General features: G+C 32.9%; 2 protein-coding genes across 3 annotated transcripts; both read left to right on the forward strand.

Moving 5' to 3' along the window:
- The first annotated feature begins 1,007 nt into the window (after positions 1-1,007).
- LOC126655715 (sterol 3-beta-glucosyltransferase UGT80A2) lies at positions 1,008-11,239 on the forward strand. 2 transcript variants are annotated; one of them, XM_050349979.2, is made up of 14 exons: positions 1,008-1,511; positions 2,762-2,949; positions 3,708-3,950; positions 4,172-4,283; positions 4,919-5,089; positions 7,149-7,212; positions 7,376-7,433; positions 7,554-7,731; positions 8,239-8,369; positions 9,397-9,499; positions 9,617-9,693; positions 10,469-10,516; positions 10,605-10,754; positions 10,883-11,239. In XM_050349979.2, the coding sequence occupies exons 1-14, from the start codon at positions 1,262-1,264 to the stop codon at positions 11,054-11,056; spliced, it is 1,947 nt and encodes a 648-aa protein (XP_050205936.1). In that variant the 5' UTR covers positions 1,008-1,261; the 3' UTR covers positions 11,057-11,239. The 2 variants fall into 2 exon arrangements, with proteins under 2 accessions (XP_050205936.1, XP_050205937.1); XM_050349980.2 differs by having other exon boundaries at positions 1,379-1,511; positions 2,751-2,949.
- Positions 11,240-12,578: 1,339 nt separating this feature from the next.
- LOC126657139 (protein LATE FLOWERING) lies at positions 12,579-13,650 on the forward strand. Its single transcript, XM_050351778.1, has one exon. It carries the CDS (start codon positions 13,081-13,083, stop codon positions 13,648-13,650), a length of 570 nt encoding a protein of 189 aa, XP_050207735.1. The 5' UTR covers positions 12,579-13,080.
- The last annotated feature ends 8,256 nt before the right edge of the window (positions 13,651-21,906 follow it).

Genomic DNA, 21,906 nt, shown 5'->3' on the forward strand with positions numbered 1-21,906 from the left:
ATTTTCTTTGTTTGTGTTTTTTGTTTTTTTGGACATGTACATCTAAAATGGGATCTCCAAGCATTCATTCTCTCCATCGTCAATTGATTCAATCATGTGTTTCTACAAATCAAGGTGATATTTATATTATGTCATTATATGTCAACAGTAAGTTGGTTTTTCTATAAGTAATTTATTTATTTTTGTTGCTACCGTTCGTTTAGCAAATTATGCAAGTTTTGCTTTTTAATTTGTTAAACGAATGTGTATTTGGATGGCTCAATTAGTAGCCGCGAAGTCCACTTTATTTTCCTGTGTTTAAGAATAGTTCATCATCTTCATGAGGTGACCATTCTTCTCATTGTTATATATTGTTATCTTTGGCAAAAAAAAAAAAAATAGGTACGACAAGAGGTGGCCACATGCTGAGTTGAACGATAACTAGCCTAGTCAAATATGGTTCGAAACTAGTCAAATGTCGAATTGGATTCAAACCAATTCAAAAACCGGAGGGAAATCGGTTACAAGCTGAAAAACTGTTGGTTCCGGCTTTAAACTGCCGGTTTAGTAGTACTGAAACCGTCAGTTTTGTTTCGAAACAATTTTTTTAAAGGAAGTATTCAAAATTATCTAGTATATTCATTTATAGTAATTTCTTTTGATAATTATGAAGGTAAAAAATGCTTGTGAGACGAATTAAATCCACGATCTAAGCAGTTTGCTACCCATCATTTATATCATTTATATTTTTTAAATTTTAAATATAACTAACACCTATTCTAAATTGAAATTTAATTTAAATTTAATTTGACGTATTTTTATTCAATTATAAAAATTATATTTCCTATTTTTAAACCAGCTAAAACTGGAACCAAAAATCAAAACCAGCCTGAAATCGTCCAGGCCCGGTTTATATATTCAGTGAACCGCAAACCGACGGCTACAAATTGGAACTCTCGGTTTATGAACCCTGGCCATCTCTACGGACGACACGCTCTGGAAATCAAAAATATCATTTACACCCTGTAAGAAAAATAGCCAGCGCAAACGCAAAGGACAGACAAATATCGTAAATGACGAAAATGCCTACTTGAAGAAGAAATCAGACAGACCGCCAGCCTACCGTTTCACAGACCCGACCCGCTCCACCGAACGTGCCTTCTTTCTCCAGCTTAACTGTCAAAAAAAGTTCCTCAACTTCCTCCACTTTCTCGGAATCCAAACACTCTCTTTTTCCTCCTTTTGAAGAATATACTTGTGCAGATCCAGATCATCATCATCGATGGCGGAGGAGAAACGCCGGAGCTCTTCATCGTCTTCATCATCGACGAGCTCCGGCGAAGCTTCGGTGACGATCGAGAAGCAAGAAACCGGCGGTGCTGGAACTACTACTAGTACTAGTAGTGACGTCAGAGAATTGGAGACTAAGGCTGCCGCTCTTGCAGCCGCGGCCGCCGCTAGTAGTTCACTTAATGATAATAATAATAATAATAAAATTAGTAACAATGGAGCCACTGATTCTTCTTCTTCAGGTTTCTTCACTTATTCTTTTTGACTTGCTTTGAAAATTTTATTTGCGCATTTATAGCATTTAAAATAGTTGTTTGTATGTGTTTAATTTCTATTTCTAACAATTGCTTAAATTGCGCTAAAAATATGTATTCTCTACTACCAAACACTAATTATTGATCATTTTTGTTTAATTTTAGGCTTGATTAAAAAAAAAAATATGTCACAAGCTTTGTACGCTGTTATCCTTTTCTTTTTTCATTTTAATTTTAGCAGAAACTATGATATGAATGAGCCTCAATTCTATATAATGTCAATATTAATTACATCATTTCAGTTCCCATCATTAATTTACAATTGATATAATTGGCATTGGAGAACTGGTTGTACAATTGTAAGTTTCAAAACATAAGCAATTGAAGTAGTTTCTTCTGCTAGTATAGTTTGAGAACTTCTCTTGTACGGAGTTTTAAGATATTATCTTAAAACCAATTCGTGTGAAGTGGAGAGGCCCAACTGATATATAAACACAACCAATGTGGATTATCCCACTTCAACACTAAGAAATGTTACTTTGCTTCAGGTTTATTTAGTTTAGAATTCCATTACATTTGCTAATAAATCTGAGAAAGACCATGAGTCCTTAGACTCATTACAAGGCTAGTTTAAGTTGTTGGTCTTTTTTATATGAAGTCATTCCCAGGTAAGCAAGTAAGGCAGCCAAAGGGAAAGGACTTGAGAAAGGAAGTCCCATCTAGTGCGTTGATCTCTCGTAAGCCGGGTTTGAGAGTCAGCCAGTCCCACGGGATAGAGAATTTCATAAAATAGTCCGGTGCTTGTTTCAAGTTTATTGAGAGCCTAGTGAAAACTCGTATGCACATGTAGACCTTATGTGTATTTAACCATTTACGAGTTTTGGTTATGCACGGTTCATAAGGACACTTATTAAGAAGCTCTCCCTATTGGAAATGGGAGAGAAATAGGAAAATATATGACTTCTCTTTTTTCTTAGCTCCCCCTCCGTTCTCTATCATTGGCTCGTGATTTTTTTTGAAACGTTCTCACTTCTCATATTTTAGTTGATTTTAGTTGTTTATGTTGCATTATTTAAAATTATTTATGCTTAAAAATATGAATGCTAGGGTATATCATTGTGTTAGTGGCCTCATAATATGGCATATGATATCATAGAATCTTGTTTAGAAGTATAATTTTGTATGATTCTTGTACGCTGGATTGAATTTGTGATATAGTATGTTTAGTCGTTTTCTAGGAGTTTCTGGAAGGTATGCGTCTAAAATAATCATCCCGAAGGTTGAAATGGGCAGTGCTAGCAAATTAGAACCTACTCCCGGTGAGCTTAAGCTGGAAAGATCAAAAACGGAGAGGCAAAGACCTCACAATATACTTGCTGAAGAGGCAGCACAAATTTTTGATGACAATATCCCCGTTCAGCGCAAGGTATTACTATCCAATAGTGATATTCTTATTTTCTTGAGATGTTTTATATGTAAGCCAACAACGACTCATGTTGATGCCATTCTACTAGTGTAAGCAAAGAGCTATGCTACTTTGAGCTTATTTCCATTTTTGTCAATTATGCGGTTACTGGGTATGCAAGATATCTAATGTGTGAACTGTAAAAGGCTCTTAGGATTTTTTCTTGGAACAAATTGCGGTGACATTGTTTCTGGTTCTGTTTCTGCATTCACTCACTCCCTCGCTTTTCCAAGTGTATTATGTCTAGCACTGTGCTTGTTTAATAGTGGGTTTAAGGATTGGTGGCATGAAGCCTATATTTTGATTTTCGGGGTCCACTTTTTGGGTGTTAAGCATTACGCCTCTATATGATAGTTGAGGGTTAACCACCCAAGTTACTAGTTTTAGTTATGATGGAAACTTGATCTCTTTGTGTTCCAGTGATTGCTGACGGATAGACATGTTTACAAAATCTGTCCTACATCATTTAAATTTTTTTTAAGCCTAAAAAAAGTTTTTTTTTTTTGGGATGCAATTATGCCCATGTTTTTACTTGATTTTGTTAAAACTGTGCCACGTAAATTGTAGAACAGAATAGCTACTCTAAAAGATGATGGAACTGCAGAATTTAAATTACATGTTTGGTGTTATTTTCATTTTCAATATTGAGCCCAAAAGATAGTTATTTTGATGATGCATTTTCGTATTGGTTTTTATTTGATTTTATTAAAACTGTGCAGCTTAAATTGTTGAACAGAATAGCTACTGTCAAAGATGACGGAACTGTAGAATTTGAAGTTCCAGGTGATGCTGCACCCCAAGTTGTTAGTACGCGATCTGAAGATGTATATAATGCATTTGTGGAAGATGAACCTGTTGATGCTGCAGATCTTCAATATATACCCCCACTTCAAATAGTAGTGCTTATAGTTGGAACACGTGGAGATGTGCAGCCATTTGTAGCCATTGGCAAACGCCTGCAGGTTATTTCTCATGCCTCATCTTTCTCTTTCATTTCTAATATTTTTCTTTATCATTCTCTTTCACCCTCTCTAAGTCTAAGCCTTTTATTTTTATTTCTTGAGCTTATTACTGATTCATACGAATAAAAAAAATTAGTATTTGATTGAATTGTTGTTTTTATGGCTTTTGGGACTTCACTTTTTTGAAAGTTTTGATCATTTACAAGTATATTTGTATGCAGGATTTTGGCCATCGAGTTAGACTAGCAACTCATTCCAATTTCAAAGAGTTTGTCTTGACAGCAGGATTGGAGTTTTTTCCTTTAGGCGGAGATCCCAAAGTTCTTGCTGGCTGTATGTATCATTGAACCTAGAAGGACAAATTGTTTAGCACCACCGCAGTCGTCTTTCATTTCTTTTTTCTCTGATTATGTTATTCTTCTGAAGCGGTTTGATGTCTCTTATGCACGACTAGAAATCATTTCTTGGAAAATGATTCTCTTAACATATATAGAAAATTGACACTTTTGGTTCATATTTGCCATTGGTTTGTTATAACATCCGTATGCATATATTGTGTCCTTGTGACACTGTTTGTAGTTTTACTGTAATCAACATGCCTGAAAAGAAAATGCAAATTGTCTTTTGAATGTGCATTTCATTTTTCATCATTCATTTTAATATTATCTTTGGAAAGGGGCATACAATATAGCAATATACCGTTTTCTTGCTAGCAAAGTTCGACATAAAAAATCTTAGATTCATTTTGATATATTAAAGTTTTGCATAAGAAAGTGCAATCATCTAGTACCTATTTTTTAATAAACAAGATACCTAGGAATTTGTAAATGTCTACGTGCTTTTAATATGTGAGATTGAGTCTTATTGATATGATATGAGCATGCTGCTTATCTCTATCGTATCTTCACCAATTGTCACATGTAAGTTCATCAGTAATTTTACTTATTGATTTGCTTTCATCTTGGCAGATATGGTCAAAAATAAAGGATTCTTGCCCTCGGGGCCTTCAGAGATACCTATTCAACGAACTCAGTTGAAAGACATTATTAACTCCTTGCTTCCTGCTTGTAAGGATCCTGATATGGATACTGGCATTCCGTTTAAAGCAGACGCAATAATAGCTAATCCTCCAGCATACGGTAGGATATCATCACTTTCTGAATTTATTATAGTGTGCCAAGTTCGAATAAATTTTTTGTAAATCCTTTTTATTTCTTTTATGATATTTACGTCTGCCTAGTTGGTTTCAACTAATTGAAGAAGCACCACTTTTTTTTAAATTTAAGTTTCACAAATTTGTTGGTGATTTAGATCTTCTACAACATTGCCAATGATAATGATGTGATCAGGTGGAAAAACAAAGAGTGTGCATGCATGTACATTTATAAAAATCAATATTACTAAGGGGTTTAAGGAAAATCGTGGTTACTTTTTCTTTTTCTTTTTTTAATTTCTATAGTGATAACTAGAATTACCGAAACTTGTAAATGTTGTAACTTCAGTATTGTACCATTTTCCAATCACTCGATGAATGATTAGAGTGATTTTATTCGTTTCCCTGTTTGTTCATAGTGATACTTTTCCTTGAAAAGTTGACCTACTTGGTTTCAGCAAAATTCGTCGTCTCAATTGCAACTGGGGTTCAAACATTGAGAGAGATTGTTCTTGAGTTATAGTCCTTGGAGATTGTGCTATTGGTTTATGCTTCAGTTTCTCTTATTACAAGGATACCTCTTGGTACTTAATACTAATTTAAAAGGGTATTCATGTATTCTTTTAAGGTGTATGGGATTTGATAAAATTATCTTTTTTATTGTTGGCAAAGTATAACTGGGTAGAAAGGTTGCCTTGATATTAGGTCAATCCATGAAAACAAATTGTTGTGTTTGCATAATCGGTAATTCTTTAGCTTCTTATGGTAGTAGTTGTATTCCTGGCCTATTAGATCGATTGTCATTTCAGTCAATTAACAAAATCATTACCCAAACATCGTCTGCCTTGATTCTCTTTGCTTCCTTTATATTTATTACTCCCCTGTTTTGTGTCTATCTTATTTTTGACGTGTAAAGTAGCTAAAGCCTTGTTTCTTTTGATGCTTTATTTTGCTTCTGAACTTCTGCTTACCTAGCTGTTATTTTATGATTTGAGGTTGCGATTTGGGTGGTAGAGGTGGTTGCAGGGGGAGTTTCGATTATTCCAGTTTTTGATTTAGCACCAGGAAATTTGTATAATGTTTTCCTTCATTTTTTGGAAGAATTGAGATCAAGAGGGGCTAATTCATTATGAAAAGATATAATGATTTAAAAGGTTACAATGCTATTATTTTGTTATAAAAGCAGGACGAGGCAGTTGGCTTATACCAAAAATTTATTTGTTTTTTTCTTTAATCATGATGAGTTGACCTAACTAGAGGATAGCTTCCCAGCTTGTGATGGTTGTAAATTGATAAGTTAACCATAAGTTATGAAGTCTAAATGTATAAATTGATAACAAATTAAGTAGATATAGTTTATGAACCGCAATTTTATCTATCTGCATTGCAATTTATATGTGGCTTAGTCTACATCTCATAAAGATCTCAAAAATATGCACATTAACTGTGGATTTAAAAGCAGGATGACTGAAGTAGAGAAGAAACCCGAGCTGAACGGAAGATTTTATGAGATAGTAATTAGATGAACTGATGTATAGAGTATGTCAGGCGGTCGACGAGAAAGATGGATAAAAGGTTGATTTGAAAGAAATGAGAACATCACAATGGATGTGAAAAGTACAATGATAGGTTGGGTAAATAATTATCATATTTTGGGGAGGTAGAACTGTAGAAGTGATTCATAAATGTCTGGAGGGGAAACTCAAAAACTGTGTTTAGAGGGGGAGATGCAACAAGAAGTTAGGTTTAACTTTTGTGCACAATTACTAGATGTTCATGTCTTTAATCAAAATATTTATGTTTCCGTTAAGTGCTTTAAAATATGCTTGAAGTTTAAAGTTTTAACTTGAGCAACTGATCCGGGAGAACATCTCAAAAGAAATTGTTATGGATTAAACTATAAAAAAATTCCCTCAACTTGTTCCAACAAATAGTATTTCGAAAAATATTTGTTCATGTTACTTCCTATTATATCGGGAATTTGATTGGATTGTACCAAAATTTCTTACTCAACGTTCTATAGCTGACCTTGTTATTTTTTTTAGGGCATTCTCATGTGGCGGAGGCGCTAAAAGTACCACTTCATGTATTTTTCACGATGCCATGGACGTAAGTTTTATCTGGGTAATGGAATTAATCTGAGTTAATTATGTATTCAATTAGCTTATTTTAGTAGTTTCTGTTCTCTACCTCTTTATTATTATTATTTGGTGTTAAATGGTATGCTGAGTGATCGTTAATTATTTTAAGCAAATGTTGTGATTTCAATCAGGCCAACTAGTGAATTTCCACATCCTTTGTCCCGAGTGAAGCAACCAGCTGGATATCGAGTGAGCCTGTTGACCTTTCACCTTTATTTGTCGACTATTTGACAGCTTCTTGTTGCTTTAATTGCTTTCTTAATTCGTGGCTCTTTCCAATTTACTGCCGGTGTTCTGCAATATCTGCAGCTCTCGTACCAAATAGTTGACTCGTTGATTTGGCTTGGTATACGAGATATGATTAATGATCTTAGGAAAAAAAAGCTAAAGCTACGACCTGTTACATATCTTAGTGGTTCACAAGGCTCTGATTCTGATGTTCCCCACGGATACATATGGAGTCCCCACCTTGTTCCTAAACCAAAAGGTACTCTAGTTTGCCTTTGTGTAATTCTAAAGATTTTTATAATAGGGGAAGTATTATGTAAACTTACATTATGTGAGCAATGGTGTAGTAGATATTCTGCAATGTGATTACAATCTTTTTATTCATATGTGCTGCTTAGAGCTAGATCATGACTATCTGATATACATTCATAAGTTACTCAAATGTAGACTCTTTGCAGAACACATGAATTCCAAATGTGACCTTTGTGTTTTAAACTGTTACAAAATCTGTAGATTATTATGTATAAATCAATCTTCCATGAAATTGAGCGAATCTCTTTAAATTTAGTGTTTATTAGTCGTGGATTTTTTATAAATTTTTTCTTAGAAAAGACTTAAGAAGGACCACAAATTAGCCCGATGATGTCATGATAAGTTAATCTGTTTATTTACAAGCAACTGGTATATGTTACTAATCGTAGATCGAGCGTGGTTCATTCTCGATGGAAGGTATTAATCTCTGGAGCATCTTGTGCTTGATTTGCAGATTGGGGGCCAAAGGTCGATGTCGTTGGATTCTGCTTTCTTGATTTATCATCAAATTATGAACCTCCAGAATCACTAGTGAAATGGCTCGAAGCTGGTCCGAAACCTATTTATATTGGGTTTGGAAGCCTTGTGAGTTTGGTTTCTGAATTATTTCCCGTCTTATTCTCAGTTTCTCATTAAAATATAAAACCTACACATGACTCATAATGCTGTTTAAGGTGCAAAATTGCTGGTTTGTTGCATGCTGATATGATTTTTTTCAAAATAAATGACTACTGTGTACTGATTGCTAAAATATAGTTTCTTCCTCTATAATTGATTGTTTTTAGGCTTAATCATCTAATAATACTTTACTTCATTGTTCTGACTTTTTTTTTCGTTTATGAACTTTCAAAATTGCCAATTTTATCCTATTTTTCAATTTCCAGTTTCAATTATACTCATTTTTTTTAAATTGGATTTTTTCCACTTGGAAAAGATTCAAGTATGTGCTTCATATTTGACACATAGTCTCAGTTTTGATTACTTTTTAAAATATTAAGGTTTTATTTAGACTACGTGCCAAATATGAAGGGCATATCTTAACCTTTCTTAGAGTAGAAGAACTCCAATTTGAAAAAATGAATACGATTGAAACTGAAAATTTAGAATTTAGATAATTGACGATTTTGATAGTTAGAGTTAAAAACGAAAAAGGTAAAAAGATGCGGTATTTTTTGGATGATTAGGCCTTATTTTAAGTAAATAGCGCTTGGAAATAATCGTGCAGCCATAATCCGAAGAGGATCTTTTTACTGTAATCTGTTTAGCTGCTTTCTTAAATCATAATCTGTTAATCCCTCGTATGGTAGAAGGCTAGAAGCAGATTACTTTTGGGTCACAAAAGTGAAATTACTGGTCTTTGTTTCAGCATTTGCTTTAATGTATATGCTTTAATTCTCATATTTTGAATATTGAACATTCTGGGATTTCAGTGGATGGTTCTAAGTCCCATAATTGGTAATAATTACTTTAGTTTGTTTTAATTCCTTTGACAAATTGTGTCGAGAGGAAATTTTGGCTGTGTCCTGCCATGTTAGACTCTGCTCTTATATGTATTCTCTTTATTTTTTTAGCTTTCAAGATTTTCTTTTTAAATCTCACCTTTTCATCTCAGCCTGTTCAAGAACCAGAGAAAATGACGCAAATAATTGTGGATGCATTGGAACAAACTGGACAAAGGGGAATCATCAACAAAGGCTGGGGAGGCTTGGGTAATTGTAAGTTTCTAGTTCTTTAAAAGCACAGTCGTTTTGTTGTTATATTGTCTATTTGCTACTGTTTCTGTCCATATTTCCTCAGTGTTGATATAGTAAGTGTAATTTTTCGTTTCTCAGTGGCAGAACCGAAGGACTCCATTTACTTACTTGATAACTGCCCTCATGACTGGCTGTTCTTACAATGCAAGGCCGTGGTAAGGCTTAAACATATGTAATCTTAAGCTGTTGAATTGTATAGACCAACTGTTGTTGCCTGTATCTGGCCAAATGAATTCATATAATGGGGTGAAAACCATATGCTGTATGGCAATAGTTCATGTATAGCCAGTGAGCTCCAAACTTGTTTATTGGATCACGAACTATGTTACCCGGACTCTTCATTTTGCCCTGCCATATCCGTGTCGGACATGACATGGCACCGACAAGACACATGATATGGGTCCGACTCTTTAACTGACATGTGGACACTTCTAGAGATAGAATTCACGAAAAGTTGCCATATCATATGGTAAAAACACCATATCATGTATCTTGTTTGGTTCATGTTTCGGTTCTTAAAGAGCAAAGACTGTATTTCTTGTTATAAACTTTTATTTGAGTTATTTTTTTATTTTTTAAAACTAACATATGAAAACTTATGTCTAGTTTATACATATATATCTGTATCTAAGTACCCGAGTCCTATATTGGATCCATATCCCCGTATCTTCAATTAAGAAAATTTGCGAGTCGGATATGCGGATACGTATTCATTTGGACACCCATATCCGAGTCTGTGTAACATAGATCACGAATAATTGTTTTTGTGCTCTATGGAGTTGATTAATATGAAAGTTGAAAACTATGACCTGTAAATTTTCTTTTGAGCAGATTCATTTATGGAATTACTATTTTTACTTTTAATATTCGTAATTTAGTGTTTGTTTTCTGGACTGCTTGTTCTTATTAATGACTGGTGAAATTTGTTAGGTTCATCATGGAGGTGCTGGAACAACAGCTGCTGGTCTTAAAGCTGCAGTAAACACCGCATCTTATTTCCTTCTCTATATTGTAACTCAGTTTCATATCCTTGACCTTATTTCTTTCATCTATTTCCGACATATAGTGCCCCACAACCATTGTGCCTTTCTTTGGTGATCAACCATTCTGGGGTGAGCGAGTTCATGCAAGAGGAGTAGGTCCTGCTCCAATTCCAGTCGATGAGTTCTCGCTTCCCAAGTTAATTGATGCAATAAACTACATGCTAGATCCTGTGGTAATGTTCAACTTTCTGAAATATCAGATTTGATTAATCCAATATCTGCTTCTGAAGTCCTACCTACAAATACGAGGCGGACATCCCATGCTTAATGTTGGCCTTCTGATCTTGATCTGTAATATCAGGTGAAGGACCGCGCAGTTGAGCTTGCCAAGGCCATGGAGAATGAGGATGGGGTAACCGGGGCAGTGAAAGCTTTTTTCAAGCAACTCCCCCGGAAAAAGCCGGAGCCAGAGCCAGAAACGTCAAATGGATCTTCCAGTTTTTTCTCCTTGCGCAGATGTTTTGGTTGTTCCTGACTCCCTGCTGGATGTCTTTTGGTCCTCGTGTTATCGCTTATTTATGCATCAAAGATATAACAATTATTTTATTGTGTTTGTGTATTGTAAATTTGTAATTGTTGTAATTATTTGTAGCAAATGAAGATCTATCACGATAGATGAGCTACATTTGCAATTTGTTCTAAGTTGCCTCTTTTCTAATCCCCCATCTCAGAAACCAGGTTCTTTTAACCACTTTGAGATTAGAATAAAAGGTTGATCTAGGCCGAAGATGCTTAAGATGCTCAACCATCCGTACTTCTCATGTCAGTCCCTGTAACGGAAATTTTAGTGTTGAACTTGAATTCACTCGGAGACCTAGTTTAGACTTTTAGAGGGAAGTGTTGTATTGAGGAAGAAGCTGTATGTATTTGTTCTGCTATAGAGCTCTTGTATATGTTTGTGTTAAGATACCAAAATGCTCACTATGAGAGACGAATGGCATTTGGCATTATCCTTTCCTGTCCTTAAAATTAATTTTTGTTTGTGGAAACGACTTGTCGCCTTCTACTTGTCTACAGCAATCTTTCAAAAGAGAATTAAATGAAGATCCAGAGTTGCCATAACTTGCAGCAGAGATAGAGAGCAGTTATTGTTTATTCTATATCACATTTAATATGACCGTTAGATTTGGTGAATTAATGCAGTTATTGCCACGTGTAGGCTAGGCAACAGAAGGAGTGGGAAACCAATCAGCATCGGGTTCTCAAGCATGCAGAGGAATGGATGGAAAAAGTGAAGAAATAGGCGGTGGAAAATGCAGGACCAGTGTTAGGCCCATAACTATTTATTTATAGGAAAAGCAGTGAGTAAGCCATTTGCATGCATGCACTGATATTGGCCATATTAACCACACACTAGTGAGTTTCAGAGCAAGTGGGAGACTGGGTTCTGGCTTTTAAGTGTCTTACCCAATCTTCTCCATATTGGCCATTGGGAGGTATCACCAAAACCTCATCGTCTCAAACCTACTCTCTGACAATACTCTCACTCCTCTCTCCAAATGCAATCTGCCTCGCCATTGTTTCAACTTGGAGTGTTGCCTTCCAACTTCTCACCTCGTTTTTTGTAATCACTCTTTTAAGAATCATATAAGATTGGCCGGTTCAATCGGTTTAACCGATAGGTCCACTCGTTTATGATTTATAAACTAGGGAGGATACTGAGTTATGCGAAAGTTTCAAAACGGGTACAGAACTTTATTTTGTTACAAAATGTATACTGAACTATGCGAAATGTAACAAAATGGGTACTCTCAGTCACTTTTTGCTGACCTGGCTTCTTCCTTCGTCAAATCAATGGAGAACATGTGACTGAGAGTACTCATTTTATAACGTTTCGCATAGTTTAGTACCTATTTTATAACAAAAAAATTCAGTATTTTTATATAGTTTAGTATCTTCACAAGTTTAATACCCGATTTAATTTATTGAACAATAAACCGATGAAACCTGCAAACGGGTTAAACCGTGAACTAGTGGTCCTGCCGGTTTGGCTAGATTCGGTTTTTAATATAGTAATTGTAATGAAAAAAGAAGTGCAGCAACTAGAAGCTTAATCTAAAATTTGAATTGGTTCACTTATCAGCATTCTCGAAAACATCAGATAGTTAAACTGGTGGAGGAAGAAACCCATTTGCCCATGAAACTGAGAATTGTCAGAGAAAAAAAAAGTAAATATTTCCCAATCTAGGCATTTCTCTCCACCAATAACTCTGCTTACCTTAATAAAATGCAGAATCAGGCAATGGCTATCCCCACTTCTCTCTCATTTATCTGTTCTGTTAATTTCCATGCCCATACACCACCACCACCACCTTATTATATCTATATCAAGCCACTCACTCTTTTTCATTATTACATCACATTTTTCAACTCTTTTTAACTCTCCTTTCAATCCCTCTTCTATCAGATCGAATTCTTTTTCCATTTTTTCACTTTTAGAAACTAAAAAAAGGCTCGTTTCGGTTCGGTTCTGTTCGATTCGGTGCATGCATTGCAGACATGGAGATTGAAGAAAAAGCCCCCCAAGAAGATGACACAAGAACTTCAAGAATCTTCCCTTGTTTATTCTGCTCAAGAAAATTCTACAGCTCTCAAGCATTAGGTGGCCACCAAAACGCTCACAAGAAAGAACGAAACGCAGCAAGAAAAGCTAAAAGATCGTCATCAGATCACCATAATAATTACGCAGTTCCGTCACCTTCATCACTGCCTCTTGTTTTTGCTCCACCCCATCACCACCACCACCACCACCATCCTCCTCCTCTCGGGCTATTACATCCGTCAATGTACATAACTGCCCATGCAGCTAACTTACATTGTTACCCTACCCACCAATTCTCCGATGGCTTTGGATCAAGTGGTGCACCGAGGTTTGAGAGCCATTTTAATGGGAGTTTTTATGGTGGGAATGGAAATTGTTCTTCAGATGACAAAAGTTTCTTGAATTGGCAGAGGAGTATAAGGTGCAGTTATGGAAGCGGGTCTGGTCAGCAGCCGGTTGGTAATACTGTAGTGGTGAATAATAATGATAATAGAGATCAGAAACTTGATTTGTCTCTCCATTTGTAAGAGATTATTTAGTTTTTTATTTTTTTAAGTTAGTAATTTAACAATTATAAAAAAATTAGTAGTTTAACCTTTCCCTTAATTGGTATTCTGCATGTTATCATAATAAAAGATGTTTAGTTTATTCTTATTTTTTTTGCAAATGGAGAAATGTAATGTTTTCTTTTTGTTGGCTAATTAACTTTTTGTGTATTACTCCAATAATAAACTCATTATTAAATGGAAAAGACAATTTATAAAATGTTTTTTCTATGATCATTTGTTTTGTTTTACTTGGTGTATTTAGTTGGAGTTTGCTAATAATACAAATTTTTTTTTTATATAAATATGCTATTAATTCAAAGCTTAATAGTAAGTCAATTGTTTTTCATAAACACTAGAAAACAAATAAAGAATAAATAGTGCTTTTAAAAAAAAGAGTTTGTAACCCCTAAAAAAAAAAGAGTTTGTAAATTCAATGCTTATAATACATGATACATTAAAATCATGCAATTAGATACCAAAATGTTTGTTCCTTAGGTTGCAATATTGTCAATTACAAAATACATTAAAAGAAAGAGAGAACTAGTGACCGAAGAAGAGAAACATTATGAAATAATTAGTTGCTTAATCAATAAAAAATATCACACATTTTCGACTTCTTTTAAGGTTGAAATTTTTAAAGTCATCAGTTTTAACTTATTGTTTAATTTTCAATTTCAATTATAGCCAATTACTTTAGTTTAAGTGAAAAAGATTCAAATAGATCCGGTATAATATTTAAAATCCTGGATGGTAAAAAAATAAATTAAAATAATATATTTAGATGATTAAACCAATAATCAAATGACAAATATGATTTAGAAAAGACCAAAAAAATCTGTTAATTGGCGGTTTGAGACTCGGTTGCCCATTCATTCCTTTAATCTTTTTTCTTTTTCAAAAGCTGAAACTTCCATTGATGATAATGAAAATTACAAAATATGAACGGTTTCTCAACAAATTGAAAGAATTGTTCTAAAACAATGATGAGAGCTGTTAATACAGTCATTCAATAGGTCTTTTTCAACCATTAAAAAGTTATCCAAATATATATATAATTCAAATATTGAAAATATAATTTTAAAACCGCTTGAATCTTAAATTTTCAAACTTTTCAAGTCTCGTCTTCAATATATATTCTAATACGATCGATTTGATCCATTGAATTTTAACTTTTCAATCTTCATCTTCAATAGATCTCACAAAAATAGATCAAACACATCTCAAAAAAACTTCATTCAAACACAAGAAAAATATTAGACAGAGAGATTTATTTAATAAAAAGAAAATATAATAGAGATAAGTAATAGTTGGACGAAAAAAAAATGATTTTCCGATTAAGATAGGAAATTATTTTCTCCTACCGTTTAAAAAATCAAGATGAAAGAAAGATTTTTAAAGAGAATAAGGAGGTTTTTTTTTTCTAGAGAGAATAGCTTTTTATGTAAACATCCATTATTTCCTTTAATCTCATTAGGGCTTATGCAAATTCTGAATCTTAAAAGGATTATATATATAAAATTTACTTTTTGAGATTGTAATATGATAAGATGAGCCATCCACTTGAAACAAATTATAATTACCAATAGAAAAAGCGAGAAGATGGAGATATAGAAGAAGGCAGTGCATGCACTTTGATAGAAACTGAACTACAAAAAAAGTCTGTAAAAGTCAGGATATTGTTCAGAACCATTACATTAAGATAGATGTTCTCACCATTTATAAACTAAATTTATGAATATATATATACCATATTTTATTACAATATCTTCACCTATATATTTTTCCAGTGTCTTTTTAACGATCATATTCTATTACATGATCGAAACAATTTGATGGTTGAAATATTCTGTACATGAGTAATCGTATTATACAAGATTTGCATCTATAGTGACCACAAATTTGATAAAAAATATGTTCAAATAAATATAGAAACTTTCCAATTAACTTGCAGAATTTAGTATGGACAAAGGCCTTTTGTCTTTACTAAGGTGAACTTAGACCCTGTTCATGAGTTTATGTACCCTCTCGGCCCCCCAGACCAACAACACCCTTAAAGCTGGGCTTGTACACTAATTTTTAATTTCAAACTCAATACGAGTTTGAATTTCAAAATAAACCTACTATTTTGTGGGTGGGCTCAAGCTTTAATTTTGCATGTAGGAAAATCCGGTCCGAGTCCATAAAATAGAGTGTAAGGGTCGGATTTGAGTAGTAAAATTGAACCCCGGTTCGGGATGGGCCAAGTTTGGGCCTATTTAAAAAATAAAAAAGTCCGATAGGCCTTATCTGAATCCGGCCCCACTATTTTCTATTATTTGTACATTTAGGCAAATGTATTTGTTTATAATCACCTGTCCAACTAGATTTTGAAGATGATTATAATTAATAGTCGAAAGCCCGTGCATATGCGTAGAATTAAATTTATATATAATTGGGATAATTGCAAAACAAATTCCAACCTTTCAAATTTATAGCGATTTAATCCCATTGTTCAAAACGTTACAAAACAAATCCTAACATTTTCAATTTTTGCATTTTTGTAGTCCAAACTGTTTTTTTGGTAATGTTTTTGCACATGTGGCAGCAGTTATATTAGATACATATACTGGCATATTAAATTTTATCATTTTAAAACGTTACAAATAAAATCTAACCTTTCTCGTTTTTGCACCGTGTAGCCTAAAAAAGGGGACAAAATTACCGGAAAACAGAGTTGAGTTGTAGAATTCCAAAAATGGAAAAATTAGGAGAAAATTACAAAAAACACTTCATTTTCTAAAATAATAATAATTTTTATCTCAAAAAAGAAAAAGATAGAAAAAATACCTCACATTTTTAGCACTTTTATTTTTTTTACTCTAAGATCTTTTTTATTATAATAGTAATATTTTATTTTTATTTTTTACTCTTACCATTTCTTTTTTACGCTTTTTCTCTCTCTTTGTTTTCTCTTTCTCTCTCTTTCTTCTCCTCCGTTTCCATTTTTTTTTCTTCTTCTTTATCGCTTCACTGTTCCTTCATCGATCCGTCGTCGTTCTGCCATGACACATCCGTTGATCCGCCATCACGCCGCCGTCAATCCGCCTTACATATTTAATTTTTAGCGATTTTTTTTCTTAGATCGTGGTGATCATCACGGTTTATTTTAATTTTCAGATCTATAAAAATTGCTCTTTAATTTTCCAGTTCAGATCTAAAAATTTCGTAAAAACGATTTTCTGCAGAAAATAGCGTGTGATTATCATACCGCTATCACTATGATATTATCATATCAGTATCATAACACTGGAGATAAAAATGAGTTTTTGTCAAACAAATACTTGATTATCATATCGGCATCATTAACTTTAGCATAGCTGTATCATAATATTATCATATCAGTATTATAATATTATACGGTTATGATAATAGTATGATAAGGTTTATGATAAGGTTATGATAATAGTATAATAAGGTTATGATATAGTTATGCTAAAATACGTCATGATAATGTTATGATAGTATTTTATGATATTGTTATGATAAATATATTATGATAAAGTTATGATAAAAGGTTACGATATAGTTATGATAAAGTACGTCATGATAATATTACGATAATATTTTATGATAGTGTTATGATAAAGTGTATTATGATAATGTTATGATAATTTTTATAAAAATATATTATGATAATAGTATGACAAACTTAATGATAATAGTATGATAATGTACGAAAAATAATTTTTTACAGAAAAATTATGACACCGAGATGATAATATCACTGCTGCTTTTATAATAATATTATGAAAATATTATGAAAAACATTGTTTCTTTACAGATCGTTTTTTTTTTGCATATTTTTAAATCAGAAATTAAAATAATCATTTTTAATAATTGCAAGCTGAAATTAACATAAATTATTAAGAATATCTATTTTTTGATGCATACATTTTGTATTGCCATTTTTTAGATCTAGATCTGAACTAGAAAAAAAAATTAAATTGCGAGAAAAATAATAATTCGAAACTGATTGTAAATATTAAAAATTAAATTTCAAAATCAAAGATTACATTAAAAAAAGAAAAATTGAGAGAAAGGAAAAAAAGTGCAGAGAAAGAGGAAAATAAAGAGAAGAGAAGTGGAAGGAGAGAACTACTCTATAAGGAAACTCTCTCTCTAAAAAAATTATTCTCTCCTTTTTCTCTAAAAAAAACTCCTTTCTTCATTGTTTTAAGGGTGGAAAAAGATGATTTTTCCGGCTAACCGGAAAATCATCTTCTCTCCGCCCATTTTAATAACTATTATAGATTTACTATTCTCTTCAATAAATCCTTGTTAAAATTTTAGTTTTGATTTGGATCTTTGTTTTGTTTTTATTGAATAAATAATAAGGTCTTTTATGTCCCTCCTTTTGTTTATATTGTTTAGATCTTAATATAGTGTTTGTTGGAGTTTTAGATCAAATTTTTTGTAGATTTAAGAAACAGTGAGGATGTGGAGCTATATTTTTAGGATCTAAATGAAGATGGAGATCGGAATAGTAGGCTTCAACGGATTCAAGCGTTTCGTCGAGCAAATCGGAAAAGAAACTATCTAAACACCCGCTCAACGTAATCGTTGTATTTAAGTTTCGGGATCATAAGTCTAGATTGTTCTCTATTTTTTTAATTTTTTATAGCTTGTATTTGAATTGTTGCTTATTATTTAATATCTCATATTTTGGAAAGATCATATAGATAATTTTTGTTATATAACTTTCACTTGATGTAATTTTTAATCTTCATAATTGATTGTAACTTGGGAAAAAAAGTGGAAGGAGAGAGAAAAAGAGAAAAAAAAAAGAGAAAATTACAAAGAGACATATTAAAAAAAAGTGTACTCATAAAAAAAATTTTGTAAATATGAACAAGCTGTAAACTTGAAAAATGAACAATTGATGGCTGTAAATTTTTAATTTAGAATAATAAATGATGAAATTTACTATATAATTAGTTGTTTTTATAAGAATGATGGAAATTTTAATGGGAAATTAATTTTAGAATGATAAAATTTGTATGAAAATTGATTTTAGGATGACTTGTTTATATGAGGAAGTTGATTTAGTTTAAGATTTTATGATGACTTTACAAAAACAATGGAAATTAAAGTTAAATTTATATTGGAAACTGATTTTAGGATGACTTATTTATATCAGGAAGTTGATTGGACAACTTTTATAAGCCTTATGAAAATTAAAATATGACCTATAGAACAAATCAAATAATAAATGACCGTCATGCCAAAGAATTGAATTTAAAATAGATGTAATTTTATGATGATTTTATAAAAACGATGGAAATTAAAGTGGAAGTTAATTGAGGATACTTATTTTTAATAGGAAGTTGATATAATTTAGGATTGACGCTAATATAAAAAGTAGTTTATAAAATGTAATTTTAAAAAATACAATTAAAATAAGTGTTTTAAAAGATGGAAACTAATGATAGTGCTCTATTTGAGAATCAATAAGAGAGCTCCGATACAAAAATGTGAAAAAAATTCATTTGCAAACTAATAAAATTAAAATCTATTTTAGTGTTAGTAATAAATTGTTTGAAAGTATTGACTGCCTCTAATATTAACACTCTTTTAATTATAATTTTCATGTGAGATAAAAATCAAATAAACTATCAAAATACGAAAAAATTAAATAAATATTTCATATAAAACATGAGCTTGTCAAAAGTTTAGATTAATTTTATTTTTTCTAAAGATTAATATTTATCCGTTGCTAAACACCTGTATTCTATCGCTAATCAAGGTTAGCGACGGAACGTACCCGTTGCTAACCAATTGGCCGCAAAACTTAATTAGCGACACAATATTTTGCCAGTCGCTATTTTGATGACGAACTATCCGTCGCTGACTTGTATACCCTTTCACCAAAAAAATTGGCCAGGAGACGGACACTGTGACAAATTAGCGACGATTTTCTTGTATTAGCGACATATTATATCCGTCGTTAAAGGTTAAAGTAGCAACGAATGTTATCCATCGCCTAAGAAGCACGGAAACTTCGACAAACTTGCGTTTCCCATTTCAGAAACGCTTCGGAAATCGAAAACTTTGGGACACCCGTACGAAACGTTTCGGGCCGTTTCTGTAAATAATAAAAATTAAAATTTATAAAAAAATTTAAAATTATTACCCACAAATAAAAAAATCTAACCAGTTACTCATAAATTTTACATTCGCATTGCCCACAATACATCAAATATACTTATTTGTGTTGAATTATATTATATTTTTTATATATTTATAAAATTTTAAATATTTAGTATATTAAAATGAATTATTTTGTTAATTATCATAAATATTTAAATAATATTTTTATAAATATATCCCTATATTTTTGTTATTTACATGTTTCCCCCACGTTTCGTGTCCTTCATTTTGAAAAACTTTCGTTTCTCCGTGTCCGTTTCGTATCGTTTCCGTTTCCCGTTTCCGTTTCCGTGCTACCTTGTCCATCGCTAATCTTGTATATTCAGCGACGGACAATCTGTCGCTAAACATTTCAGTTGGCCGCACAACTCACGTGGTTAGCTACGAACAATCCGTCGCTCACACATAAAAATCCGTCGGAAAATAATTGAAATTCCGACCGAATTTTCCCGTTTTTCACTGTTTTTCCATTTTTTCTTGTCGATTGAAACCTGTTAAATCCAATATTTACAAACTATTTTTAAAATCATTTGTACAATTAAAAGAAAGAAAACAATGTAATATATTAAAAATTTCAAAGTTTACATAAAAGTTACTTTATAAGCGTTAAACTACAAATATTGTTCAGAAACAACACAAACACGACACTACAAAGCCGTAGCTTCGTCATTATCTAGTTGGGGTGGGGGAAACTGTGGGAGATACTTCTGTGGAAGGTTCAACATTATCTTCTCAAGCTCCTCTAGGACAAGCGCGACCCATCTGCTCCTCGAACTCGGCATTAACCTACCACATTCCCTCATGGATCCGCTCCTGGATCCCGGCCTATACGCGCCGCTCAACATCTTCGTATGTCTACTGTGACTGCGAGGAGCTGTCGTGCGTCCTGGTACTCGCGGCCGTATCGATGTACGCATTGGTCGTTGAATCCATCACGTATAGCCGATGCTTCTTGTTGATTCCTTCGATATCCAAGAACAACTGGGTCTCGTCCACCTATGCTGGGCTCGAGGAGCAACCTTCTTCGGACGTCCAATGGGACGCAGCATCAAGTCTCTAAGCGATCACGTCTTATAAAAAGATTGAAAAACATATATACCAGTTTAGTATTATCACAACTAAAATGCATAACATATTAAACGTAATCATAATTCTAACGAAATTTTGGCAACATTTCCTCTATAATTTTTTCAAGGACACCCTGCAAACATATACAATTCACAAACAACCAACATGCATTTTCAACAAACCTAATCTAGCATTTACTTATTAAATTTCAACAAATTCCAATTTAACCTAATCTAATACTAACAAAATAAAAGATTTATAAGTTTTAAAACTTACATTCATGGTCCGAGCCCTCTTGTCCACTAGGACCCTCTTGTCAGCCTTTGTGGAGTGAAAGCAATTATACAAATTAAATAACTATATGCAAACAATATGGACCTAATTAAGAAACTTTTTTAATTTTCAAAAAAAATAGAAACATAATTATAAAGTGAATAATTGTATGTACAATTGACAAAAGCTGCAAAATATCTAATACATAATACTCTACACTATTCAAGTTTCGCTTTGTCTTCATCTTCGTCTAATGAGGATGGCGGAAAATCAACTTCCGTTTCTATGATAGGAGGGATGGACATCGCATCTTCTTCGGATTCTCCATTCTGATGAGCTAAATTTAGCGGATTATCGTCCGTTGCAACGATAAGGGGATTTTCTTCAATTTTGTTTTGGAAAGCCGGGACAATCCCATCGGGCATGTCAAGTTCGGATCGCGCCTTTATCTTACAAACTGCCCACCAATGTAATTTATCCCGTCTTCTACTCGGATATGGAAGATAATGAACTTGGTCGACCTGTTCGGCCAAGATGAAAGGTTTGTATTTATTGTACCTCCTCCTATGATTAAAATCCACCATGTTGTATCAAATATTAGTGATTGTGCCGAAATTTTTCGTTGGGACAATCCAATCGCATTTAAATATGACGGTCGTCTTCATTGGCAGAGTTGGATACTCTAATTCAATTATGGCTGTCAACACT

This window comes from Mercurialis annua, linkage group LG7 (assembly GCF_937616625.2).
Source record: "Mercurialis annua linkage group LG7, ddMerAnnu1.2, whole genome shotgun sequence".
Taxonomy (NCBI): Eukaryota; Viridiplantae; Streptophyta; class Magnoliopsida; order Malpighiales; family Euphorbiaceae; genus Mercurialis; species Mercurialis annua.